This window comes from Harpia harpyja, chromosome 14, assembly GCF_026419915.1.
Source record: "Harpia harpyja isolate bHarHar1 chromosome 14, bHarHar1 primary haplotype, whole genome shotgun sequence".
Lineage (NCBI taxonomy): Eukaryota > Metazoa > Chordata > Aves > Accipitriformes > Accipitridae > Harpia > Harpia harpyja.
In genome coordinates, this window is record NC_068953.1 from 38907875 (window position 1) to 38934732 (window position 26858).

The following is a 26858-nucleotide window of genomic DNA, read 5'->3' on the forward strand; positions in this document are numbered from 1 at the left end:
GCTTTCTCTTGCAGGTGGAAAGCCAAAATGAAGGTAGCAGCTGCGGCGGTGGGGCCGTGAGTATCCCCAGTGTCAGCCCTCCCTGGCAGGGCTGTGGGGTCCCCCAAAGTGGGCTGGGGTCCCCAGGAGGGCTCTGGAGTGCTGAGTCGCCTGGAGGGCTGGGGTCCCCAAAGACGGACGGGTTCCCCAGGAGGGCTGGGGGTTCCCCAAAGAGGACCAGTGTCTCCATGAGGATTGGGGTCTCTAGGAGGGCTTCAGAGTCCCCGGGAAGGCTGTGGGGTCCCCAGGGGGGCTGGGGTCCCCAAACACAACTGGTGTCTCCAGGAGAGCTGTGGGGTTCCCAAGAGTGCTGGGCTCCAGCTGCCTGCACTGGTGGGGGACCCAGCCGCTGGATGACTTTTTTTTGGGGGGGGGTCCTTTCCACTTGCTGGAGCTTAATTGCCATGCATTAAATTTTGCTACCTGAAATGTGCCCGTTTTCTCTCACTGCCTCACTCCTGCGCGATGGGGTGAGAGAACTGACTGACTGGCAACGAGCCCCTTAGGGGCTTGTTAGCTGCGAAGAAAAATAATAAGTGAAATATCTGCCAAATCAATAAATACCTGTGAAGAATATTATTATTAATAATAATAATAATTAATAATAATAACAATAATATCTGTAATAAGAATAAATAATATAATACAATACATATCACATATCATACATCATACATCAAATATAATATACTATATACCATATACTATATAATGTATACTGTATAATATAGACTATAATATTATAGAATACAGAATATAATCAATATAATCTGCAATATAATATAATGTAGTATAACATATAAAACATATAGCATATATATAGCATATAATGTAGAATGGATTATGGAGTATGTATAATCTAGTATGATAGACTATATATAATATCATATAATTAATAGAATCTGCAATATATTCTAATGTAATATATGGTATATAGTCTATAGCATGTAGCATACAATATATAGTATATAATATCTAATGTATACTATATAACATATTATATATGAAGTAGTAATGTAATATGATATCATATGGTATGATATAATATTATTTAATATAATATATAACATAATGTAATATAATGTAAATATGATATAATTATATAATCTATTATGATGTATGATGTATGAGCTATATGCTATATACCATATAATCACATCCCAAAGACTACTACTAGCCCAAATGATGCCCCTTTTACCGCTGACTCGCACCCAAACCTGTGCAGGTGGGGGGGGCAGGGCTGGGGACCCTTTTTGGGGGTGCAAAGCCCTCCCCCCCCTCCACTCAGGGAAGGGTCGACCCACCTGGGCGATGCCCCCCCCGAAACCGAGCATCCCTGGAGGACAGGGAGCGTGGGAAGCGTTAGGGCGGTTCCCGTCCCCGCATGACGCTGACATCAGTCCCGGCATCCCAACCGGCCGCATCCCGATCGCATCTCCCGCCGCCATGGCGGCCAGCCCGGCCTACGGGGAGGAAAAGGGGGGCTCCTCCAGCCTGGGAGAGCCCGAGTACGGCCACGACCCCGCCAGCGGCGGCATCTTCTCCTCCGACTACAAGAGGTGAGGACAACGGCGGGGAGGGACAGGCGACAATGGCCGAGCACAGCTGGGTGGCCGCCACCGCAGGCCTTGGCCGCTGTCCCCGCCGGGGACGTGGTACCCGACTGGGGGCTGGCCACGGTCCCTGGGGTGGGGACGGGGATGAGGATGAGGATGAGGATGAGGATGAGGATGGGGACAGGGATGGGGACGGGGACAGGGGACGCCGGCACGCCGCCGCCACTCTGCAGGTTGCAAAGGCCGGGGAGGGTTTAGGGGGAAAATCGCGGGGTTTTGGAGACAGTGTAGCGGGGTGGGGGGGGAATGCGTGGGGAGCCCCACTGCACCCCCCCCACCCCTGGGCTGGGGGTACCCTGGGCACGGTGTCCCTGCCCCAGGCTCTGCTGGCTCCGGTGGTTCTCCGGTGACGGCATCCCCCCCCATCGAGGTCCCTAGCGTGGGGGGGGCTGAGAAATGTCACCCGTGCGGGGCAGGCTGCTGGGGGGGGGGGGGGCAGGCAGGGACACAAGAGGAAGTTGCGGGGGGGTCCCTGGAGCTGCAGGAATTTTGGGGTCCCTTTGTCCCCCCCAGCCCTGGCATTGTGCCCCACTCTGGATGTGTCCCCCACCCTGACCTGCGGCAGTGTCCCCAGTCTGGCAGTGTCGTGTCCCCCCCCCCCGACGGCATCCCCTGTTCGGGCACTGTCCCCCATCCCTGGACCCCTCCCTAATGCTGCAGCAGTGTCCCCCTGTGTGGCAATGGCACCCCTCCTACCCCTTGCAGCGTCCCCCACTCTGGCAGCATCCCCCACCCTGCCCTCCTGGCAGTGTCCCCCACTCCGGCAGTGTCCCCCCTCCCTGATCCCCTGGCAGTGTCCCCCCACTCTGGCAGTGTACACCCAGCCCTGTGCCGCTGGCCGTGTGCCCCAGTCTGGATGTGTCCCCCCAGTCCTGACCCCCTGGCAGTGTCCCCCACTCTGGCAGTGTGTCCCCCCTCCCTGATGCCCCGGCAGTGTACCTCTTTCTGGCAGCATCACACTCCCTACCCCTGGCTGTGTCCCCCAGTATGACAGTGTGTCCCCCCCAACCCTGATCCATTGGCGGTGTCCCCCAGTCTGGCTGTGTGTCCCCCAATCTGGCAGTGACACCCCAGTCCTGACCCGCTGGCAGTGTCCCCGAGGCTGGATGTGTCCCCTCATCCCTGTCCTGCTGGCAGTGTCCCCCCATCTCACAGTGTCCCCCCTCCTGAGCCCCTGACACTGTCCCCCAGTTTGGCTGGGTCCCCCCATCTCTGACCCCCTAGCAATGTCCCCCAGTCTGGCAGTGTCCTTCAGCCTGGCACTGTTCCCCTGTCCCCAAGTCTGGCAGCATCCCCTGACCCTGACCCCCACTGGCAGTGTCCCCCAGTCTGGCAGTGTCCCCCCACCCTGCCCCACTGGCATTGTCCCCCCATCTGGCAGCGTCCCTCAGCCCTGACCACCCTGGCAGTGTCCCCCCGTCTGGCCAGGTACCCCATCCCTGAACCCCTGACAGTGTCCCCACCACCTGCGTGCTGCCCTTCACCAGAGCCTGTGCCCTTGTGGCCACAACAGACCTCTCACCGTCCCATGAGCCATGCGTGGCACATGGGGCAAGAGAAATGCCCCCCCCAAGTGCCACCCCACCACCCAGGTGGGACACCCACAGGTGTCCCATCCCGCCAGCCCACCACGAGGTGGGTGTCCCACCATGCCATGGGGTCCCTGGCCAGGACTGAGCCACTCAAAGCGCTCAGGGGAGGAGCTCCCTGTAATGTCCCCAAGCCCCAGCTGCAGGATGGGTGTCACTTGGGACGTGACACCCTGGTGTGGCCTCGTCCACTGGGAAGGGCGTCACGATCGCGGCTGCAACCCAACCCCAACCCCAGCGTCAGGTTTCAGCCGGCCGTGCCGGGAGGAGGAGCAGGGCCACAGCCCTGCCGCTGTCCTCAGGGCCACCACCCCCAGCCAAAGCCATGCTGTCCCTGCCACCAGTGCAGAAGCTGCTGCAGCAGCTACCAGCGGGGCCGGCCGGCCGGCCGAAAATATCGGTGGGTGGTGACGCGGCCGAGGAGGTGACGAGCCCAGTGCTGGCCGCCGAGGCTGGACAACCTGCCTGCTACAGCGCCCTGCGAGCTGAGGAGCTGCGGCCACTTGCTGGCCCCGAGCCCGCGGTAGCCACCGGCACTGGGCCACCACCGCGGTAAGACCCCTCCAAGGAGCCCCCCCGAGACCCTCTGGTGACAGTGGCTCTGACCGAGCATCGTCCCATGGGTGCCACCCCCGCTGCTGTGGGTGGATGCAGCCTTGCAGGTCCCCCCGGTTTGGTGGGGACAGATGACCCTTAGAAAAGTGGACAGTGGTGACAAAAGGCTGGTGGCATTTTCGCAGCCCAGGGAGGGGACTGGGGAAGGGCTCTGCATCGGGGCACGCTGGCATATCCATGCCACCGTGCCCATGAGAGGACAAGGGACACGCAGCCAAGCTGGGCTGGTGGCCGGGATGGAGCCGGTGATGGGCGCCTGCTCCCTAGGAAGGGATTTGGGGACATCCTAGGGTGACAACCACGGCTGGGCTGGGATGGGGTCCTCGTCCCAGTGCCCAGGATGGGGACAGAGCTGGGTACCAGCACCGCACCGGTCCCTCCGGCTCCTCTTTCACCTAGCTGTAACCCAACTCCTGTCCCCATAAATATTGCATGGCGAAGGGCTGGGTTGCCAGCTTGATGGCAGGCAGGAAGCAAAAAAAAAAAAGGCTAAAAATGGCTGAAAATGGAAATTGGAATTTCCTCCCCCATCGTGGTGCAGGCATGATGACCTCAAGGAGATGCTTGATAGCAACAAGGATTCGCTGAAGCTGGAGGCCATGAAGAGGATCGTTGCGGTGGGTGTTGTTGTCACTGGCAGGGACCACTGCTGGTGCCAAGCCATGCTGTGCTGAGCCATGCCGTGCTGTGCCAGCTGCCCCATGTCATGCCGCTCCTTTACCCCTTAGATGATTGCCCGGGGTAAAAACGCCTCCGACCTCTTCCCAGCAGTGGTGAAAAACGTCGCCTGCAAGAACATCGAGGTGAGGAAGGTCTTGGGTGGCCCTGGTGGCATCCATGGGTGTCCCCAGGGTCTGGCACCTCCCCTGCAGGAGGGTTTTGGGGATGGGCTGGGTTTTGGGGGGCTCTGAGGTGGCACCACCACCTTTACCCCGCAGGTGAAGAAGCTGGTATATGTCTACTTGGTGCGCTACGCAGAGGAGCAGCAGGATCTGGCCCTGCTCTCCATTTCCACCTTCCAGCGAGGACTCAAGGTGGGCTTGTTTGGGGACCCAGGAGAGGTCTGGGGGGACAGCAAGCCCCCCACAGCTGCACTGCAGCCCCCCACATATTCCCACAGGACCCCAACCAGCTGATCCGTGCCAGTGCCCTGCGAGTCCTCTCCAGCATCCGTGTGCCCATCATCGTGCCCATCATGATGTTGGCCATCAAGGAGGCTGCCTCGGACATGTCTCCGTACGTGCGCAAGACAGCTGCCCATGCCATTCCCAAGCTGTACAGGTAACGGGGGGGTTGGCTGCTAAATTTTGGGGGGTACCAATAAGGGTCCAGTGCTAGGGTCTCAGCTGCTTGGTGCAGGTAGGGACAGGCAGGGATGTGGAGGAATTTGGTCCGGCCGCACCTGCCCTGCTCTTCTCTCGCAGCCTCGACTCGGACCAGAAGGACCAGCTCATCGAAGTGATTGAGAAGCTGCTGGCGGACAAGACCACAGTGAGCGGATGCCATGTCTCCCCTGCCCCTAAATCTGGGGATGTCACCATTCCCACTGACCCAGTGTCCTTGTGGGAATGCAGATGTCCCCACCAAATGGGTGTCCTTGTGGGGACACAGCCATCCATGTAGAGCTGGCATCCTTGCAGTGATGCTGCTGTCCCCACCGAGCCAGCATCTTCATGGAGATGCTACCATCCCCACTGGTATGGCGTCTTCGTAGCAATGCAGCCATCCCCGCAGGGCTGGCATCCTCATGGGGATGCCATCATCCCTACTGATCCAACATCCCCGCGGGGATGCAGCCAGGCCCAGAGCCAATGTCTTCATGGGGATGCCACTGTCCCCACAAAGCCAGCATCTTCATAGGAATGCCACCATCCCCACTGATCCAGCATCCTCACGGGGATGCAGGCATCTCCACCAAATTAGCATTCTCATGGGAATGCAGTCTTCCCTGCAGAGCTGGTGTCCTTGTGGGGATGCTGCTGTCCCCAGTGGGCCAACATCCTCGTGGAGATCCCACCATCTCCGCTGAGCTGGCATCCCCACGAGGAAGCCACCATCCCCACCAAACCAGCATCCTCACAAGGATGCCACTGTCCCCGCTGAGCTGGCATCCTCATAGGGATACAGCCACCCCAGCTTCCTCACGTGGATGCCACTGTGCCCACTGATCGAGCATCCTCGCAGGGATGCAGCCATCACTACTGAGCCAGCATCCTCATGGGGATGCCACCATCCCCATCAAGCCAGCATCATGATGAAGATGCCACCACCCCTGTGAGTCACCCTGGGCTTTCCCTCCCCAGCTGGTGGCCGGCAGCGTGGTGATGGCATTCGAGGAGGTCTGCCCAGAGCGCATCGACCTCATCCACAAGAACTACCGCAAGCTCTGCAACCTGCTCATCGACGTGGAGGAGTGGGGGCAGGTGGTCATCATCAACATGCTGACCCGCTATGCGCGCACCCAGTTCCTCAGCCCCAACCAGAATGTGAGTGCGGGATCCTCAGGGTGCCCTGGAAGCCCCCAGGGAGGTGGGGTGAAAGGGGGGTGCTGTTGGGGGGGGGGGTGGTGCAAGGCGTCCCACCTACCAGCAGGAGTCCTTGCTGGAGGAAAGCGCAGAGAAGGCCTTCTACGGCTCCGAGGAGGAGGATGCCAAGGATGCCAAGGCAGAGGCAGCCTCGTTGGCGAAGCGCAAGCCCTATGTCATGGACCCTGACCACCGCCTGCTCCTGCGCAACACCAAGCCCCTGCTGCAGAGCCGCAATGCCGCGGTGAGCCCCCCACTCCAGCCCTCTCCATCCCCTGAGGCCACCAGTGGTGTCCATCAGTCTGGGCTCATGACGTCCCCACCGGCCAAGGAGCCACCGGGCTCCTTGAGGGACACCTAGAGATGGGCATCCCCAGGGTCAGGCTTCCTCCAGGTGCTGCTGGGTGGGACTCTGGGGGACACAGCCATCCCTCGGGGTGTCCCTGTGCCCACTGGGTGACACTCGGGTGTGTCCCCGCAGGTGGTGATGGCCGTGGCACAGCTCTACTTCCACCTGGCACCCAAGGCGGAGGTTGGCGTCATTGCCAAGGCGCTGGTGCGGCTCCTGCGGAGTCACAGGTCTGTGGCACCCGGGTTGCGGTGGTCCCTACCCTGCCACTCCAGTTGGTAGGACCCATGGGGAGCCCCAAGACCCTGGGAGAAATCCCCAAAAAGCCCATCCCTGCAGGGACGTCAGGTTTGGGCAAATTGCCAAAAAAGAGGGCTTTTTGGCCCAGCCCAGTCCAGGCATGGGGTGGCAGCATTGTGGTGGCACCAGCCTGGTGGTGGGTCCTGCCCCCTCTTCACGGGGACTTGCTGGGGGGGGGTCCAGCCCTGCCCCGCTGGTAGTGGTCCCCTCCTTGTTCCCACAGTGAGGTGCAGTATGTCGTGCTGCAGAACGTGGCCACCATGTCCATCAAACGGCGGGTGAGTCTCAGCCTTGGTGTGGGAGGATTTGTCCCTGTTGACTCTGGAGTGGAATGAGGGCTAGCCAGAAGGGTCACCAGGGCCAGCTGCCTGTGGGTGGCCTCAGCGAGGAGGGGGCAGGGATGGCACTAACACCACTGGCTCTGCATGCAGGGGATGTTTGAGCCCTACCTGAAGAGCTTCTACATCCGCTCCACGGACCCCACACAGATCAAGATCCTCAAGGTGAGCTGGAAACACCCAACAGAACCCATCACTGGTGGTTTTGGGGCTCCATGGAGCCCTTCCCTGTGGGGCAGCTGTCCTCCATGTCCTGGGGACGAGAGGACAGCAAGGACCCAGTGTCCTGGCACCATGCCCCCATGCTGCCCATCTCTTCTTTCCCACAGCTGGAGGTCCTCACCAACCTGGCCAATGAGACCAACATCTCCACCATCCTGCGGGAGTTCCAGGTATGCTATGGCCATACTGAGGCCACCGGGGTGCCACCCTGGCATGGCTCTGGGTGCAAAAACACCACCATGGAGGGCACCCCCACCAGGAGGAGTGGGCTGAGGCCATGCCAAACCAATGGGTGGCTCCAAAGAGCCCCAACATGTGACCACCACGTGGGGGGGATGCCCAGCACTGGCATGTGGGTGACTTGTCATGTGTGTGTCCCCATGCCTGCACAGACCTACATCCGCAGCATGGACAAGGACTTCGTGGCGGCCACCATCCAAGCCATAGGGCGCTGTGCCACCAACATCGGGAAGGTGCGGGACACCTGCCTCAACGGCCTGGTCCAGCTCCTCTCCAACCGGGACGGTGAGTGCACATGGTGGGAGTGAAACTGGGGCTCCATCGCTCTCGGGGCAGGACCTTGCTGAGGCTGGGTCTCTGCCCACAGAGCTGGTGGTGGCCGAATCCGTGGTGGTCATCAAAAAGCTGCTGCAGATGCAGCCGGCCCAGCACAGCGAGATCATCAAGCACATGGCCAAGCTCACTGACAACATCCAGGTGGGTCGGGGCGTTGCATGGCCCGCAGGACCAGGAGAGTGGCAGCGGTGCCACGTGCCTGGGGGCATTTTGCAGGTGCCGATGGCACGGGCCAGCATCTTGTGGCTTATCGGCGAGTACTGCGAGCACGTGCCCAAGATCGCGCCTGACGTGCTGCGCAAGATGGCCAAGTCCTTCACCAACGAGGAGGACATTGTCAAGTTGCAGGTCATCAACCTGGCGGCTAAGCTCTACCTGACCAACTCCAAGCAGGTACCAGGGACGTGGCCCAACGGCGTGCCTCAGTTTCCCCACCAGGGAGGGAGAGGCTGGCCCTGAGCACGTCCTTTGGCACAGAGCAAGCTGCTGACCCAGTACGTCCTCAACTTGGCCAAGTATGACCAGAATTATGATATCCGCGACCGGGCTCGCTTCATCCGCCAGCTCATTGTGCCCACCGAGAAGAGTGGGGCCCTCAACAAGTATGCCAAGAAGCTCTTCCTGGCCCAAAAACCTGCTCCCATCTTGGAGTCCTCCTTCAAAGGTACCCACCCCTGGTCACAGGGCATGGGGACACAGGGCGAGGTGTCACCACGGTGCTGCATGGCTGTCCCCGAGCTGCTGCCACCTCTCACCCCGCTGTAGATCGGGACCATTTCCAGCTGGGGTCCCTGTCCCACCTGCTCAACGCCAAGGCTGTGGGCTACCAGGAGCTGCCTGACTGGCCGGACGAGGCCCCCGACCCCTCCGTGAGGAACGTGGAGGTGCGTGGAGCACCCCAGGGTGCTGGGGTGCATGGGAGGGGCCAAGGTGGGGGCATCATCTCGAGGTCTTGGGAGAGCCCCAGAAGGTGCCCAGGTGCTGCTCAGCTGCCCCATGCCTCCTCCCTGGTGCCCACACACCTGCTTGGGGACAGGAGGGGAGGAAGGGCTGCTGTTTGGGCCCCCCCACCCATGGGCGATGGCTCCGCTCCATCAACCCTGTGCCAGCAGGTTCCTGAGTGGACCAAGTGCACCAGCCGGGAGAAGAGGAAGGAGAAGGTGGAGAAACCTTTCTACTCCGACTCAGAGGGCGAGTCGGGGCCCACAGAGTCAGCAGACAGCGGTGAGGACCCGGTGGTGTGGCAGGGCATGGGGCAGGGGCTGCTCTGGTGGGGCATTGGGCAGGGGTCACTGTGGCAGTGACATCAGGCAGGTGCCACCACGGTGGGACCTGAGTCAGGGGACACTGCAGTGGTGACATCCCATCACGGTGGCAACGTGGCAGGGGGATACGGGGACGCAGTGGAGGGAAGCAGGGATGTGGTGGGGGTTGTGGGGACGCAGCAGGACGCAGTGGGAGGATGGGGGGATGCGGTGGGACGCAGCAGGGAGCTGTGGGGACGTGGAGAGGACGCAGCAGTAGGGCTGAGCCATGCTCCCCACAGAGCCTGAGTCTGTCAGCGAGGAGAGCGGCGGCAGCAGCAGCTCCGGCAGCTCCAGCTCCAGCAGTGAGGAGGAGGAGGAGGAGGAAGAGGAGGAGGAAGGCAGCGGGGAGCAGTCGGAGGACAAGGAGGAGGAGGGGGAGAAGAGGCCCAAGAAGGAGAAGGAAGGCTCCCGCAAGGCAGCCGCGGGGAGTGTGGGCAGGTACCCCCTGGGAAGGCGGGGTGCCCCCAGCCAAACCCCCACCCCAGCCCCCCCTGAGCCGGACTCTCCCTACAGCCCCAGCGAGGAAGAGGAGGAGGAGGAGGGGGCAAAGAAGGCCAAGAAGAAGAAGGCACCGCAGGGGAGGAAGGGCCGTGCTGAGACCTCATCAGAGGAGGCCAGCGGCTCCGAGAGCAGCTCCTCGGGCTCCGACTCTGGCTCCGAGGCGGAGGCCAAGCGGAGGAAGGCGGTGAGGGCCAGGCTGGGCTGGGCGGCAGCGCGGGGACCTCCAGACCCTCCATTCATATCACAGCCCCCCATCTCTCTGCCCCCTTGCAGCCCCCCAGCAGCAGCAGCAGGGCCGGCCCCAAGGAGATCTCCCTGCTTGACCTGGATGACTGTGAGTGGCTGCCCAGGGCGTGTGGGATGGCCATCGTGGTGGTGCTGGGGAAACTGAGGCACGGGCACCTGCCCTGGTGGGGTCAGGGCCCCGCGGGTCCTTTGGGAGCTGCTGAGTTGGGACGGGGACCGGTGGGGTGAGCGGTCCTTGTCTGCAGAGGATGGCTGTGGGACAGGTGGCTGTGCTAGCAGGGCTGTCCCTGCTGGGGCTGTGCCTGTGGGATTGTCCTCATGGGGCTGTGTCACCGGGGCTGTCCCCATGGGGCTATGCCACTGGGGTTGTCCCCGTGGGGCTGCGGCTCATCAGAGCTCTGTTAACCCTTTCTTCCCCCCACCCCTCCACACCCTGCAGTCACCCCCCCTCCTCCCCAGCCCGTCCCCTCCAGCAGCATCGTCTCCACCAGCCTGGTGACCGACCTGGAGGGCCTCACGCTCACAGACACCTCCCTGGCACCTGCCGTAAGTGTCCCCAGTGCCCTTCCTGGGGCGTTCTCAGGACCTCTGCCACCCACGGAGGCCACAGGGAGGGGCTCGGCAGCCCACGCCAGTCCCTCGGTCCCTTGCAGCTGCTGAGCCCGGCATTCGGCACGGTGAGGACCTACGAGCTGCTGCACCGCATGGCGGGCGAGGGGCTCTCGGTCGAGTACTGCTTCAGCCGCCGGCCCTTCCCGGGGGACCCCCACATGGTGGCCGTCCAGATCCAGATCTCCAACAACACCGACGCTGAGGTGAAGAGCCTACGGGTCAGTGAGCCCAAGCCGCTCTCTGGCATGCGGATCCAGGAGTTCCCCGAGATCGGTACGGCACGGCACCGCACAGCCGCAATGCTGCCTGGGGGGACGGGGACAGGGGTTGGCTGGTGAAGGGGACGTGGGACGTGGTGGCAGCCTTGTGGTTTCAGAGCGCCTGGCGCCCGGGGACATGGCCAGTGTGGTGATGGGCATCGACTTCTGCGACTCCACCCAGGCGGCCAACTTCCAGCTGTGGTGAGCGCCCGGCGCCAGGCAGGACAGGACGGGTGTCCCAGGGGATGGGGACAGCACAGGCTGCTCCAGAGATAGGGGACAGCAGAGCAGGACACAGGTGCTCCAGGAGATGGGGAAAGTGGGATGTGCACTGCCATTTCTCCAGGGGACTTGGGGCAGCAGGGGACAGGGGACAGCAGGACAGGGCATGGAGTGCCCCAGGGGACAGCAGGACAGGGTATGGTGTGCTCCAGGGCACTGGGGACAGCCGGACAGGCAGCAACGTCCTTCCAGGGGATGGAGGATGACAGGAGAGGCCATGGGGTGCCCCAGGGGACAGTGGGGCTGGGTCCCTGCAGGGGATGGGGGACAGCAGGACGGGCACCAGGGTCCTTCCAGGGGAGTGGGGACACTGGGATGGGCATGGGGTTGTCGGGGGACAGCAGGAAGGGCACCGGGCTCCCTGCAGGGGACAAGGAGGCGGCAGCAGCCCCAGGTCCAGCCTGACGGGTTCCCCCTATTCCCGAGGTCTTTTGTGCCTCAGTTGCCCTCCAGCCAGCCCCTGCCCAAGGCAGGGACAGGAAGCGGGACACTGGGTGGGGGGAAACATTTTGAGCATGTGCCCCCCCCCACCCACCTGTCTCCCCAGCACCCACACGCGCCACTTCTACGTCTCCATCCAGCCACCCGTGGGGGAGCTCATGGCCCCCGTCTTCATGAGCGAGAACGAGTTCAAGAAGGAGCAGGGTGAGTGGGGGACAGGGGCAGGGACAGGGCAGTGCATGGGCACCCACCGCCCCAGCACCAACGCTCACCCCCCATTTTGTCCCCTCTGCCGCCCTTGCCGTGGCCCTAGAGCACCTCGCACGGCCAGGCGAGGGTAAGTGGCTGCTCGGCAGGCCCCTAGACTAGCTCTGTTCCCCTCATCCCCCTCCTGCACCCCGCGGCCTCCGCGTTGGGGTGACCACCCTGGTGCCGGGGTGGCCCCGCCGGGTCCCCGTGCAGTATGGAGGGCTCGTGCCAGCCCTGGAACTCCCAGCAGCGTGTCCGGTGAGTGACGGGGACACCCTGGCCCCATGTCCCCGTGCTTGTGGAGCAGCATCATCCCTGCCCTGGCCCTCCAGATGGGGGTCTGCGCTGAGCAGCGGGTGCTCAGTGCCCTGCAGCACCCAGCCCCATCGCTGCCGGTGACCTGAGGAGCCCGTCCCCAGGGATGTGGCTGCTGCCGCCAGGCAGGCACACGGGGATGAGCCCAGGAAGGGTTGTGGAAGAAGGATTTTCCCGAAACCGTCTCTGTCGGGCTGGAGAGGAGCAAAAGCAGGGCAGCCAGTTCAGGATGTCGTGGGGGACCCGGATGCAGGCAGCTGGCAGCCGGCAGCCAGAGGGGCTTGGTTTGGGGAGGGCAAAACGGGGCCCGGCAGGGACCTGGCCACTGGGTGCATGGCCGGAGACAGGCAGGTGCCTCTGCTGCCCGCTCCAGGGAAGCTGACAGGCATGAGCGAGATCACGGAGAAGCTGACGCTGTCCGAGAAATGCCGGAGCGACCACACCATCGTCCAGCAAGTGACATCGGCTGCCAACGTGGGCCGCGTGCCCTGCGGTGCCGACAACGAGTACAGGTAGTCGGACCCCCACACCAAGACCAGGCAGGCACTGTCACCCCTCCAGTCTCACCCGAATCACAGCGGGGACACTCAGGGCTTCCTTTAGGACAAGGAGCCTGCATGAACCCACACGTGACAGTGACCGTGGGTGGCAAACACCTCGCCAGTCCCCACTGGAGCATCCTGGGGGACGGGAAGGTGACGGGGGACAGCTCTCCCTGAAACCCTGTGTTTGCCCACGGGCAGGTTTGCAGCCAAGACGGTGACAAGCGGGAGCCTGGTGCTCATCACCCTGGAGCGACGGCAGGGTGCCATGGCCCAGCTGACTGTCAACAGCGAGAAGATGGTTATCGGCACCATGCTGGTGAAGGACATCGTCCAGGCCCTGGCGCAGTGACGGCCGGGCCCTACCGCACCCACAGCCCTGCCCTCCCATCCCCCTCTGCCCCACACTGCCCCCCACAATGCTCCCTGCCCCTATTTCTGCCGGGTTATTCCCTGCACCGATGCCCAGAGGGGTGGAAGGCAGCAATCCCCAGGCCGTCTTCGCCGCAGGGAGGAAGGAGCGGGACGGGGCGGATGGGACGCAGGGCGATGTCCCGCTCGGAGGGGCAGCGGCGGCTCCAGCCCCCACGGGAGCACAGCGTGCCTCCAGCCCCCAGCCCCTCGCCTCCATCTCCCTGTGTAACCCCTGTCTATTATGGCCAGGATCTCCCAATAAAGCTCTTCTTGAACCTGCTCCCTTCCCCTCTTCTGCTCTGTGGGCACAGCCCCAAATGCCCCCATGCCGGGCTCTGCCAGCCTCCCCAGGGCAGCCACAGGGGACATCAGGGGACCAGCCATCCCTTAGGCAACTGGGGGTGGCACTGATTGAATTGGGTGGCTGCTGGCTCTTGGAGAAAACCCGGCACTGACACACAGGTTCAGGGTAAAACCCCCGAGGCTTGGTGGAGGGTGGGAGGCGTTCGGTCCTGACCAAAGATCCGAGGAGTCCTGGGAGGCTTCCAGCTATTTATTCAAAGCAGAATTGCTCGTGCTTTGACCGCAAAAATACCTGCTACGTCAGGACTGGGTCTATTCTGCAGTGTCACTGGAGGGATTCCTGGGGCCAGCTCCGGGAGGCTTTTCATCTCCAAACTGGAAAAAAAAAAAAAAAGAAAAGGAAATCTGACTCTTTATCAAGATCTCTCCTCCCAGCACGGGTTGGGTGGGATTTAAGAGAGCCCTGGCTCTCCCTTTCCAAAGCTGCAGCCCAGCGGGGAGCCAGGCCTAGCACTGGAAGGAGAGGATGAGCAAAGGACGCGCAGGAAGATCTAGGCCTCAAATCGCCTCAACTCCAACCCCTTCTGCTGCTGCAAAAAGGGTGAGGGGCTTTCTGCTTTTTCCGGCACCTGGTTAGGAGATGGGATAAAATCACCTTTTATTTTTTTGATGGGTGAGGAAACGCTGGCCAGAGCAGCAGCACCACCAACCGCTGGGCGTCAAGCGCTTGTTCCCTCAGGGAAAAAGCCCATTTCCCCACCGACCGAGGCCAGAGCCGCAGCGCTCAGCACTGCCTTGCGCCCATGGCGGGGCTGAAGCCAGGAGCCAGCAGCCCCACCACCACCCCCTTCCCCTTGGGGGGGGGGGAGGAAGGAAGCTGTTTTAACCCCTTGGGGGTCCCATTCCCCTCACAGGGGGCACAGCGAACACCACAGCCGCTGAGGCAGCCCCGGGGGGGGGGGTTCAAGGCGCCGCCGGGCGTCGTGAGGAGAGGGAGAGACGCCGCCTCAAGGCGGGAACCAGCGCGCGCCCACCACCCCACGCGGAGCACGCCGGGATTGGGGAGGAGTAATGGGGCGGGGCGGTGGGGGGGGCGGCACGCGGTGGGCGGGCGCCGCGCGCATGCGCTTCGGCCCCTTCCCTCAGCGGCGCCCCCTCCCCACCCCCCCCACCCCCACCCCCACCCCCCCGGTGTGGGATAAAAGCCGGCGGGGCGGGTAAGGTTGCCCGCTGCCGTCGCTTCCCTCCTCTACCGGACTCTGCCCGCAGCGTTGCCCGCCCCCCCCTCCCCTCCCCATGGCCTTCCCGCCGGTGAGGGGGGGGAAGAAGCGGGAGGGACACGTGCTGGCGGGCCCGGTGCCTCACAGAGCCGAGGCGGGAGGGAGGAGAGCAGGCGGCGCGCGCGGCCCCCTTTAAGGCCGCCCCCGTCACGTGGTTTCACACGTTGGCGGCGTGCGGCGGTAGGTGGGGGGGGGGGGAGGGGGAGCGGCGCTGAGGTGATTTCCCGCCCTTTCTCCGTGTGTGGTGGTGGTGGTGGTGGTGGAGCAGCGGGGATGGAATCCCCCTTCCCTCAGCGGAGTGGCCGGGCTTGGCCTCCGGGGTTTGGCTCCCGCTCGGCCCCCTCCATCCCCCGACGTCGGGCCCCACTGCTGAGCGAAGTCCTGAAGCCCGGCAGCTGCCGCCCCCCCCCTCCCCCCGAGATTAGAAGGGGCTCCAAAGGAGCTTTGCCTCGGGGAACCCATCAACTGACCCGTGCTGCCTTAAGGGATGAAGCCATTACTGGAGGAAACCCAGTGGTCCTAGTCCAGTGAGCAAGTGGTGCCTGTGATTGCTCTCATCCCAGGTTATTGGGGGGGGGGGCGGGCAAAGCTGAGCTGGAGGTGCTGAGTTCTGGTTCGTGATGGTGGGGTGTGTTTTGGCTTGAGCAGGTACTCATGGTCTTGCTTGGTAGCAAGTGGTAGTTCTGAGTGCTTCTAGACTGTTGTTCTGAGTGTACAAAGCGAATGGAGCTGCTATTTTACTTGTAAACCAGGTGACTGTAAGCTCCATGTAGCAAGACTGGCTTTTGTTAGTGACCCAGTCCCTAACTGCACTGTATAGACAAAGGCAAGAGACAAGTCTTCTGAAAAACAAGTTCTTTTTTTACCCTTCAGTATTCCCCAGCTAAAACCAATTAATGCTTGTTGTGGCTGCTTTCCTGGTAGGCTAACCATGTGTGTTGGCAGCTGGAGTGTTGGTGCTCCAGTGTAGGGGCTCCAGCTAGAGCTGTGCAAAGAGTGGGAGCTGTCTTTTGTGAGGAGTATCAGGATCCTGTTGTTTTGGTGCAGTTTATCTTGACTGGAACAGTCTCCCTAAAGCAATTAAAACCTTACTCCGTTTTGATAGTGTGCTGAAACAGGCAGCTGTGATACTGCTTGTTTCCAAAGCTATGTGAGTGATAGCTTAATGTTTTATTCTAAAAAAATACCAAAAACTAGGTGCCTCGACAGGGAAACTTATTTAAAAATAGGAGTTTTGGCAAAATTGGTGTTGTTCTGAAGTCAGTGATCCCCTGTAAAATAATACTATCAAAATCTTCCAGTCTTGATTCCAGCCAGGTGTGTTCAAGATCCTCTCCACACAGTTAAAACCTGGGAGAGCTGCTTAAGCTCAGCCTTGCTGATGGTGAGAGAGCTGATGCAGCCTAGCCTAATGCTGTTTAGGATGAGTTGGGTGTGTCAGCTTGTTGCTTTGTTAGTGGTGTTGCTCAGTAGGAACAGTTAGACCAATATTATGCTTTGTATTGGTGTAGCTGACTTCAGCTTGGGAAGCAAAACATACTAGTAAAAAAGGACTTTTAGAGCTGTCTTTAATCAAGGTCTGGAGCCATCTTGGCTTGATTATGTTGAGGCTGACACCATTTTAACAGCATGTTAAATTTTGTCTCAGGATTCAAGGCCCTCTTGGCTGTAGCTACAGTGCTGTGAACACCTTCAAGCATTGGTACGGCACTGCCCCAGTGGGATTTCTGTGATAGATGTAAAAAGCAAAGGCTGAATTGCAGCTGAGGTGGATGAGCCTTGTCTGTTCCAGAGTGTCCCCAGGAGCTAATGTGCATCTTGGCCATACCGGCAGCTGAGCTGTGTTTAATGAATTCCCTAAGGATTAGGATATCCTAATCCTGTGCCAGTGCTGTTGTGATGCTGCAGGTTCTGCCTAGCCCTGGGATTTCATTATTTGTAGGTTTCCTAGAGGCATGTTTGCCTCGGGGCTGTGGTGGTGCCTTCATTTCCACTTACCTTGGACATCTTTGGTGGCTTTTGCTGCACAAGTGTACTTTGTTCCGCTGACTGAGCTGCTGCAGGTTGTGCGTGTGTCTCTGGAGTGGGACCTCCTGCAGGTAAACTGCAGGCTGCAGCCATGGGATTTGCTTGGGGCTGATGGGGTGGGAACTCCAGAGACCTGACAGCTGCTGTGCTTTGCCTGCCAGCCTCTTGATGCAGATCCACCAAACAAGCTCTCTGCTGTGGTGGAAAGGCTCATTGGTTGTCTCTCTGTTACTCTGAGGGAGTGGAAACTCCTCCTCCCTATTCCAAATCAAGCCTGGCGCTCCTTTTCTCACTCTGGTGTGTTTTGTTTGGAGTGCTAGAGGTGTCTGGAGCCTGACAGTGCCCTCCTTGAGACCTTGGAGAGTCCTGGGGATGCATCTTCATGCTTGGACGTGCCTTCTTGGCTAAGGGTTTAGCTGAGCCAGGATAGGATGGACCGTACTCCTGTCTGAGATTCACCTTGCTGTGTCTTTGTCTGTGATGCTTCTTGGGTCTGTGTTCCAGATCTACCACAATGATTTAACCTGAAGCCTCTAAATTGTTTGCTCTGTGGCACTGTGTGCCTAGTGTAGGGAACTGAATTGCCTTTCTCATTTGCTTCTGGTCTAGGAACATCCCTAGAAACTCTTAGCTCTTGAACAGAGACTGGGTGTCTTACCAGGTGTCAGGAAGCAGTGTTTGACTCTTGATGACTTTAAGTGACCTGTCAGCTGGATCATGTTTCTGTATTGACTTGTTCATCCAGCAGGCTGCACCAATAAAACAGTGTCCCCTCCTCTGGATTGGGATTGTGTGCTGTAGCAGGCAGGACTGGCTGAGAACGGCTGTTGTTGGGTCACTGGTTACACCCTGGTGTTTCACACAATGTGCCAGGGCTGTGGTGGAAGGAGGACCCACCAGTGCTCCTGGACTGGTACCTCAGTGAAAGCAGAGTGGATCACCAGCTCCGAGTGTGGGCTGTAGCTGTAGTTGCTGCTGCGTGGAGGACTTCCAGAGAAGCCTGAACAGGCAGCATGTGTTTAACTATTGCAAAATCCTTCAAGATGGAGCATTGAAAGCGAATCCTAGCTGGGCTCAAGAGTGTTCCTTTGCTTGTCTTGGCTTAGGGATGCGAGGGTATAGCAGGTTCTGGAGGATGTGGCCTCAGGTGTGATATTTTCCTGTGCTTTGGTATTAACTCTATTGAGACTGAAGGATATGGGCGTATTCTCCAGCTACATTACATGTTTGCAAATGCTTTCCAGCAGACTATCCAGGCTGCTGAATGGTTTGGGCCCTGCGTGCTTTGAAGACCTGCAAAGCTCTTCTCAAAGGAGTATCTGAGGGGTCCAGGGAGGAGGGTGAGCTTTAGCAGGGGAAGGTATAGAGATGTGGCTGGATGCCTGCTCCTGTGTCCAGGTTGCTTGCAAGTATCTCTAGGATATCCTTGACAGTCTTAAGGTTAAAAGCTCTGTAAGTGGAAGGAATTTTTGTGGAAATGCTTGGCCATAATCTTGCTGTTTTCTATTCTTGTTTGTAGCAGAACTGGTGCTGCCAGTTGTGGGAAGGATCAAATGCTAAATAAGCAGGAACGGGTCAGACATTTGGTTTGCTGCTCAGGTTTATTTTTGTCTTGCTAGCACAAACTCCTAGGGAAAAGCTTTGCCTCTTGCTGTAAGTGGTTCTTTAGCAGCAACAAGAGTAGAGTATGGAGTTTCACACTTGTGCCAAAGCAGTCTGATATGGCACTTTGTTTTATTAAAGATGACTGGCAATACTTTCTTAAATTGAGCTTCTGTACTCCTCAGCTGCTTTTTATAAAGATGACTTAAAGCTTGCTTTGCTTGTTTCCTCTTGCCTGAAGCTCACTTTCAGCCCTACCTGTTTTATTCCTGGCTTGTAAATGTTCCTGCGTTGTGCCTGCAGAGTCTCAGGACCTTATCTGGGGGTAGGCTGAGCCTTTCAATAGACAAAGATCCCTGACCCCAGTGCCGAATAGATCTTAATAGCCTTAAAGGGGCTGAAATCCTCAATCAATTGTTCAGGTCCTACCTGGATGCATCGCGTGAGTTGACAATTTGGTAGCATATTCCTGTTGCTTCCAGGACAGGGTTTCCTTTGCTTTTAGCTAAATGGTGGTGGGGGAAGCTCTCATGTGTGGAGAAAACTGTCAGATCATATGTTATGGCAGTAAAACTGCTCCAAATGATGGGGCGGGGGATGCAAGTCCTGTACTCGGGCTGGGCTAAAGTTCCTGTGTCCATGTGAAATTCAGTTTAGACCTGCCTTCTGCCACAGGCCGCATACTGGAAAGATCAGCAAGGGATGTTTTGAAAGTAAAACTAGCTCTGTGCTTCAGGCTTGCTAGTGGGTGAAGCAGGAGGAGATGTGGGGGAAGTCAGGCCCAAAACTCTTGCAGGAATGCATCCAAAAGGTAGATGTATTAAATGTCTCCTTGACAAGTACAAATGGCCCAATTTAGAGCTATAGGCTTCTGTGTGTCTTGGAGTAGCAGAGGCTTGTTTGCCAGCCTCACTGCAATTCAGTTCTTTGAATTTGGCTGTAACTTGATTTGCTTAATGGCAAGGATTCTGCTCCAGAGGCCAAGACTGGCGAGGTTGTGCCTTCCTGCTCTTCTCTTTAATGTGGGTCTTAATTGATAGTGATACCGTTTGCTCAGCATGTTCAGGAGCAGAGTTCTGCTGCAGTGACTTTTGGGTGGTGGGAAGACCTGCCCCTGGTCCAAAAATGCTGGTTAGAGATTAAGTTTAGTGGCTTCTAGATTGGCAGAGGCTTGAATGTTGTGCAGCTGCATTGAAACAAGCCTGGATGTGAAAGTGGCTTGCAAGCAGAGCTGGGGAAAGCAGCTGCTCTTGCTGGTTCTCTGGACCAGCACCAGGAAGCAGGAAGGGTTTGATCTTTTTCGTGCAGAGGAAGCTTTACAAGAGCTCTGGCTTGTTTAGGATGGTCCCAAAACATGATGCTGGTAGATCAGTGTGGAGGGTTATGCTAAAGCAGAGCTTGTTTGGGGTAACTTCCCTTTGTGGTCAGGAGCTGCTACCTAAAGGGAAGATCAGGATTTGAATCTCTGCCCTTCCAAGGGATACCTCAGAATTTGGGGCTATGTTTGATTAGCTGGGAAGCCATGTTTTTTTTCTGCAAGCCTGTTTTCTGAAGTGATTGCATGGCTGCTGACTTGGGCTGTTCCAAGATGTTGTTCCTAGCTCCCAAATATGTGTGGTAAAGTGAGCCTTGCTCTCTTCTGCTGTGCACAGGAGGAGCTACTGTGGTTTCTTGTGGTGGCTGCCTTGACCATGAGCATCCCCCTTGTCCTCCAGTGTCAGGAGGCCCATTCTGGGGAGAAGGCACATGCCTGTGTTAATCACATCTCTGCTTTAGTGTTGTGATGTGCTGGAGAAAAGCAGCAGAGAGCTTATGTTAGCAACCAAACTAGTTTGGGTGCTGTGGCTATTAGTCTAAAGTTCATCCGAGCTGTGGTGTGCTGGTACCTGTTTGTGACTGGGGTGGTCCTGGTCTGGTGGGCTGTGCTGACAACTTGCTGACCCGTTTGCTTAACTGGTTCTTTCAAATACAATTCTTGGCATTAATGTTACTAAAACCTGGAGCTAAAGCTAATGTGAGTATTGGAGGCAATCCAGACTTTCTACAATGTATTGAAAGCTGAGTGGTGAGTACTAGCCTGCTTGACACTAATACTTGTTCTTTTTTACCAGAAAGAAGATACTGGGAGGAGCATAAAAGACTGCTGGGATAGCCCAGATGCCCCTGCACTTTCCACTTGCAGCAATGCAGATATATTCCGCCGAATAAATGCAATGTTGGACAACTCTTTGGATTTCAGTGGAGTCTGCACCACCCCTGTCACAAAAAGCAAACGTGACATCCTGCCAGGTGATGTGTTTGGCTGGGTTTGAGGTGATCTTGAGGATTTGGGGCTGGCAGAAGGAGGGAGTTGCTTTGTGGTACCTAGTGAACATGTGGTGGTGGTAATCTGTGGTGGTTGGCATGTGCTCATGATCAGAGATGCTTGGAGTTGGGGTTAATGCTGTTTTGGTACGGGGGGGGGGGGGTGGGCGTGTCTCATTTCTGTGCCTGAAATGGATAATCCAAGTGTTCCCTGGCAGTGTGGAGGTGCCTGGGAAGGCTTGCTTATGCTCCCTGTGATGCTGTGGATCACTGTGTGGGCAGAACGTGAGCTCTCGCTGCCTGGCCTGCCAACTTCTGGCATAGATAGTTCCAGCAGACTCATTTAGTCTGCCTCTCCTGGAGGCAGGATTAATCTGTTTGGTTAGTATGGCTGATCTGCTGCATATATTAAAAATGCAAAAGAATTTTGAATAACCGTGTTTGCTACAGGTCAGTTAATCATGTATTTAAGGGCACACCAAAGCAGTACATGTAGGTGAAGACTTTCTTGCAAAGCAAGCTTGGGATTATGAAATAAGTGCTGCAAGTTCTTGCTTCCTGCAGGCTGAGGGGAGTGGGCATAATCTGCTGTCTTGCACTTGATCTGCCTCAAAACAAAAGGCTCTATGCCAGAGCAAAGATTGTTGGGTCCAGTAGTATTTTTATGTAAGTGAAGGATGTGCTTTTGTCCCTTTACAGTAGGTAAGATCTGCCAGTAAATGTACCTGCCCGGTGCCTGATGTTCCTCTTGCCAGCGCACTTCTATGTGATGGTACTTGTGCCAAGGATTTGGGCACTTGAAAGAGATTGCTGTTGCTCCTCTAGCCTTTGAATTATAGGGTCAATAAACACTTTGGCCGTTATTGTAAACAAACTGACCCTCTGGACTTGTCCCAAAACAAAGTGGGAAGTAAAGGGACAAACCTCACCAGCTGGTGACCTTGCAGGCTGCTATAGGCAGAGAAGCTTTCTCTGCAGTCACTTGGAGGCAGGGTTGTCTTGTGCTCATGGATAATCTGATGAGTTTTAATCAAATGGGTGTAAAAAAAAAAACTGCAAATGGGTGTCTGGGCATCCTGTGGGTCTGTTTGATGCTTGCGCAGTGCAGCTTTGTTCTGGGCTAGGGAAATGACTGCTACCAGATGACTTCCAGGGCAGCTTAATCTCCTGGGTATTTGAAGGGCTTAGCACTGTGGACCAGGGGCTGATCTGGCCATGTGATCCTGTGCTGGCGCTGCAGAAATACCAGAGGAAGTGAATCGTTTGCTTCGAGGTACGGATCTACAGCCAGCATTGCTTGAAACGTGCCTAGTAAAACAGTATTGGAGGATATGCTGGCTACTCCTGAGCAGTTGCATAGTGAATATTAAGGAATTCAGGTCAGTGGTGTGGTTAGTGGTGCATTTTTAGAGATTCGCTGTTGTACTGAGCTGTTTAGACATTTTTTGTCCCTTGGCACAGTGGTAGTCAGTGTTGTATCTGATCTTGATGCACTGGAAGCATAAGGGAGAAATAAACCTAAGTATTTTCCTTTATCTCCTTACAATGAGTTCATGAAAGAGTTGTTTCTGGCTGTGTTATTGAAATCTTAGCTATAGCCCTTCATATTCCATTTATAATTTGGAATGGGAAGGTTTCCTGATTAAGTTCCAGCTTACTTGCCAAAGTTAACTTAGTTGATAAAGGAACTATCCCTGCCCACTAGAGCAGATTCATCCTGTGAAGATGTGGGTTAGTTCTGGTTTTAGGTCTGGGCTTAGAGCTAGCCCATCAATTTTAATTTGCAGTACTGTCTTCTAGACTTCTAAAGCTCTTCTCTGAAGAACTGGAGTATTCACCTGGCAATGAAATGAACCTGCTTACTGACCTGCTGCATGTAAATCTCTGCTTGGTCTGTCAGTTACTGTGGTATTTCTTATGGATGTCTGGAGCAGAGGGTCTTGCCTGGTGTGGAGCTGCTGGCAGGTGGTGCCTTGATTGGAAACTGGGTGAAATTCCCTTCAGTGGTGTTAAACTGTGCTTGTGTTTCAGGCTATCATTGAGTAACTTTGATGTAAGACCTCTTGTAGGACAAATACAATGGGACTTGCATGTAAAAAAGGGAGGCTTCCTCTAGCAAACATTATTTCTGCTGCAGGTCAACCAAAGTTGGGCTTTTTGGGACATCCTAAGCAGCTTTTCTTGTTCCTGACATAGCAGTTGTGGCCAGTCTCATGAGTGGGTGTTGGCTGCTGGCACAGCCACTTGTGCAGCTCGGGGACCAGTGGGGGGGGCCCTGTTCAGCATTAGTTAACCTGACAGGAGGCTTTAGCTTGTATCAAATCTCTTGTGCAGTGGCACAAATGCTTGTGGTGGAGTGAGGGGAAGAGGCTTGCTCACTTCCCAAAGGATGCTGGACACTGCTGAGCCAGGGCTAGAAAGTGGCTGCCTTGGGTGCCCTCGCTGTTTAGGCTAATGGAAACGTGATCTCTTTCAGAAGGTGCCTCTGGGCTGTACAAGAGACTGATAATAGAGTACAACCTGAGCTACCCTGGCCAGGCCAGCAGTTATCAGCTGTAAATATGTGGATGAGTCAGCATTTGCCAGTGCATCAGCAGTTCAGAGTTATTAGTCTACTTGCAGTCCTAGCCTTGTTTTGTTGGTGTTGGAGTCAGGACCTCTCAGTAGGTAATGAGGGCCTGAATGCAGCACTTCTGCAAGCTTCCTTCTGTCTCTGGATCGGTAAAGTGCATGAGCTGCTTCCCTTGTTTAATGTGTTGCTAATGAACATCATCTTCATGAAAAAGTTGGCGCTGGACACAAGCAAGAACACAAATCCTAGGGCAGCTGTGATCTGCAAATGGGGAGGTGCTTCAGTGCTTGGACCCTGGCCTAGGTTGTGGCAGTCTCTTGCAGAAATTCATACCTGGTGGCTGTAGGGCTGAGCAGCTGATTACTAAAAGGCAGAATATAATGCAGCTAACTGCCCCATGTGCTGGGCAGATGGTTTAGAGCCTGAAGCAGGCTGTTGGAGCTGTTTGCCATGCCTTTGAGTGAACAAGATGAGGCTCTGCAGGATCAGTGTTGTGTCTTCAGTGAGCCTGGCTTCTGGGTAGGTGACCAAGGGAGTGGAGACCCTTGATCTCATGTGGTATCTTGTCACTGCTCCAAGTTAAATCACTTCTGAAGAATTCATGAGCCTCTGGTGCTTTTACTCAGTGTAGGAACAACTTTTGTATTGTAGTTAGGCTGTATTATCATGGAACTCATAGCTTGGGCAGTCTTAATGAGCCTGGAGATCCACCCTTAGTGTAGTAGCTATTGTAGGTGAAAGGACTGTCTTTTTACAACTTAAACTTTTTTGGTGGGAGAGTCTGGGGAAGCGATTTTATTCCAGCAGGGGAAATACTTGTACTTTATTCGTGGTCCCTCAAGCTTTTCAGTTGTCTTCCTCAGGTCAGACTAAATTTATCCTGGATTGGACTTGTGTTTAAGAAGCCACATTCAGCATTAAGAGAATTACACGTGGTGGAGAAGGGATGGCAGAAGTTCGTGACCTTTCACTAATGCTATTGGGGAAACACGTGTGGAGACACCTTACTCAGTGTGATGAGGTGCACAGCAAGATGGTGCTGAGAAGAGATCAGTACAGTAGCAGTTTGAGCAATGTGAGAGAACAAGCTTATTCAGCAGTCCTGGATCTGACACAGTTGGAGGGTTATCCAGACCTGGGCGGAGCTGTGTGGCAGAAGGGGCTGCCACTGGAGACTTAGCTTGCCATGCCTAATGTTAAATCTCTGTAAAGATCAGTTTGCAGTTAATGATAATCCTTGGTGAACTTAGTTGCCTTGTCAAAATGATCCAAGTCGTCAGGCCCAGCCTGACCACTGCAGTGGTTCATGGGTGCTTGCTCTAGCAGTTCCCCAAGCACTAGGCTTAAGTTGCTAGCCCAAACCAAAGGGTACAGTGCAGCAGTGTGGTGAAAGCTGTAATTGTAGAACCTGTCTGGTAGCTTCTGGGACAGGATTGCATGGTGCTTCAAAACACCTGCCTTTCAGGCTGATTAGTCCTCTCTGAAGAAAAGCAAAACTTCCTCAGCAAGGTTGTGTAGTGCAGACATTAACCTTTAGTGGCTTTTAGTGTGGTGTTGGAGATGGGAGAGAATGTGGCCTTGATAGAGGCAGGAGTCAACATCTCCCACCAGCTCAACTCCTGTCAGTGCTGCTGGAGTACAGCCTGACCTTGAGCAACTGCTTCACAGGGAATGTGGTTCTCCTCTCCCAAATTTAAAGCTGATCTGCATGTTCATCACCTGTCTGAATAAGAATGTGAGCAAAGCCAGTTTCTTAAGGTAGCAGGCGGTTTGTTTGCCAGGCTTTAAAGCTGGGCCTTGCTGAGTGGAAGGTGCTGCTACCAGATTTGGTTAAAAAACCCCAAACAAACCTAAATCAGCTTTTGAAATCATCATCCTGTTCTGTAGCAGAACTTCCAGCTTAATAAAGTAGAACTGTGAGTAAAGCTCCCTCTTCAGCTTTGCAAGCCCATTTACTCACCTGGTGAAGCTGACAGCTTCAACTGAAGGCAATGCTGGCTTAAAACAAATGGGATTTAAAAGGATTGTAGGTACCCCAAATGTCCCAGCAGCATTGATTTCCCTTTCATTAAGCTCTGCTCATCTAACTGAGACAAAGCAGCCATTATTTTGCTATAAATTGACAGTCCATTGTGTGAAGAAATGGGAGATGCTTAAATGACTTCCTGTGGATGGGAGTGGCTTAAGGTGCCAAGTTCAGTGTAAAGGCTGTTAGTTGTGGCCCATCATGTCCTAATGATTCTCAGTGGCTGCTTTATTTAAGGAAAACTGAAGGACAAATGCAAACCCAGACTAGGTGATGACTAAATTGGCTTCCTGTTTGCTCTCAACTGCAGTCAATTAATGACCTATCACTTGTTTAGCCACCCAAAAAGTCCTCTCTGGTACTATAATGTCAGTTCCTCTGTTCTTCACTGCCCTGCAGCCATGAGGAAACATGCCAGACAGTGCTGGATGCTGCTCACCTGGTGTGTGTGGTCTTGGATGAGGGGACAAAATGTTGTGAAATGCAGAGACCCAAAATTAGCACTGCTTGCCTGGAGCATGTGGGGTTAACAGGGTGCCTGAGGCAGAGCAAGGCTGTTAGCAGGAGCTCACCTGGAGCTGACAGCTTAGAACAATTCTGTTTGCCCCAAAAATGCTGTATGCCAGGTAGACACATCCAGGATAGTGAAATTCAACACTGGTGCTCCAGAAGAGGTGCACGCCTACTGCCTTTGGTTTTGGCCTTTATTTCAAGTGTCACATTAACAGGTCTTTGCCTGCATGGGCACAATGCTTTTCTGTACTGGAAAGTAGTTCTAGTAAATGGGTTTCTTCATCAGATCTGCAAATGGAAGTAGATCACGGTGTTCTGCAGAGAGCAGGGACTTTGCCTAGAGCTGTTGCACTCTGCAGCAGTTGTGAATTGGATGTGTGTTGCTGAAGATCCAGCAGGTTTCCTGACATACTGTGCTCTGTCGTTCAAGCTTTGGTGCTGTAATCCTGTGGCAGTCTCTCACTCTTACTCTTGCAAGAGGTAGGTAGAGGAGCAAGGCTAGTTGCGGTGCCCTCTTCCTTAGTTTCTTAAGTAGTTGCTTGCTAGCTGTTCAAGTGTTTGTGGTTACTGGAATAAGGCAGACTCCTTCATCTGGCTGTGAAACAGGTCATGCAGCAGCAAATGTCTCTGCTTGTGGAATTTTTCAGATTACAGGGAAGATGCTTAGTTGTGTATCAGGAAAACCTCTTGTAACTAGTAGGTTTATGCCTAACAAGAGCTTTCCTAAGCCCCTTATGATCCCCCATGCACCTTAGGAATACAATTGGCTCATCCTCTAAAAGCTTTCACTTGAGATTTGTTTGTCTTGTGTGCAAAACATACTTGAGAAGCTTAATTTTCCGGGATGCAATTCCTAGCCTTTAAAACTGGAGGTGTAGAGGTGTGAAAGGCA

General features: G+C 55.9%; 2 protein-coding genes across 6 annotated transcripts in view; both read left to right on the top strand.

Moving 5' to 3' along the window:
- Positions 1-1413: 1413 nt before the first annotated feature.
- Positions 1414-13618, top strand: AP3B2 (adaptor related protein complex 3 subunit beta 2). 3 transcript variants are annotated; one of them, XM_052808729.1, is made up of 27 exons: positions 1414-1598; positions 4401-4476; positions 4588-4662; positions 4798-4893; positions 4980-5140; positions 5284-5350; positions 6163-6345; positions 6449-6628; positions 6866-6963; positions 7257-7311; positions 7465-7536; positions 7701-7763; positions 7986-8118; positions 8201-8310; positions 8386-8562; positions 8647-8833; positions 8935-9053; positions 9282-9393; positions 9716-9914; positions 9990-10161; positions 10251-10311; positions 10663-10769; positions 10877-11108; positions 11212-11296; positions 11925-12022; positions 12756-12894; positions 13126-13618. In XM_052808729.1, the coding sequence occupies exons 1-27, from the start codon at positions 1486-1488 to the stop codon at positions 13274-13276; spliced, it is 3321 nt and encodes a 1106-aa protein (XP_052664689.1). In that variant the 5' UTR covers positions 1414-1485; the 3' UTR covers positions 13277-13618. The 3 variants fall into 3 exon arrangements, with proteins under 3 accessions (XP_052664689.1, XP_052664690.1, XP_052664691.1); XM_052808730.1 differs by having other exon boundaries at positions 6452-6628; XM_052808731.1 differs by lacking the exon at positions 1414-1598 and adding an exon at positions 3310-3796.
- Positions 13619-14121: 503 nt separating this feature from the next.
- Positions 14122-26858, top strand: part of CPEB1 (cytoplasmic polyadenylation element binding protein 1) — a 43809-nt gene continuing 31072 nt past the window's right edge. Inside the window, exons 1-2 of one of the 3 annotated variants that reach the window (XM_052808544.1) lie at positions 14122-14242; positions 20663-20840. In XM_052808544.1, coding sequence (XP_052664504.1) covers positions 14168-14242; positions 20663-20840 — 253 coding nt within the window. In that variant the 5' untranslated portion in view covers positions 14122-14167. Of the gene's footprint in view, positions 14243-20662; positions 20841-22080; positions 22235-26858 lie in introns of those variants that run through there. The other 2 variants (XM_052808545.1, XM_052808549.1) reach the window with 2 other exon arrangements.

What these genes read in the sequence shown, in the direction of transcription:
- AP3B2 (XM_052808731.1), top strand. Translation starts at nt 3,570, where the DNA reads ATGCTGTCCCTGCCACCAGTGCAGAAGCTGCTGCAGCAGCTACCAGCG. An exon ending in CTTGGAGTCCTCCTTCAAAG is followed by an intron (nt 8,834 to 8,934) that starts GTACCCACCCCT and finishes ACCCCGCTGTAG; the next exon opens with ATCGGGACCATTTCCAGCTG. An exon ending in CGAGTTCAAGAAGGAGCAGG is followed by an intron (nt 12,023 to 12,755) that starts GTGAGTGGGGGA and finishes TGCCCGCTCCAG; the next exon opens with GGAAGCTGACAGGCATGAGC.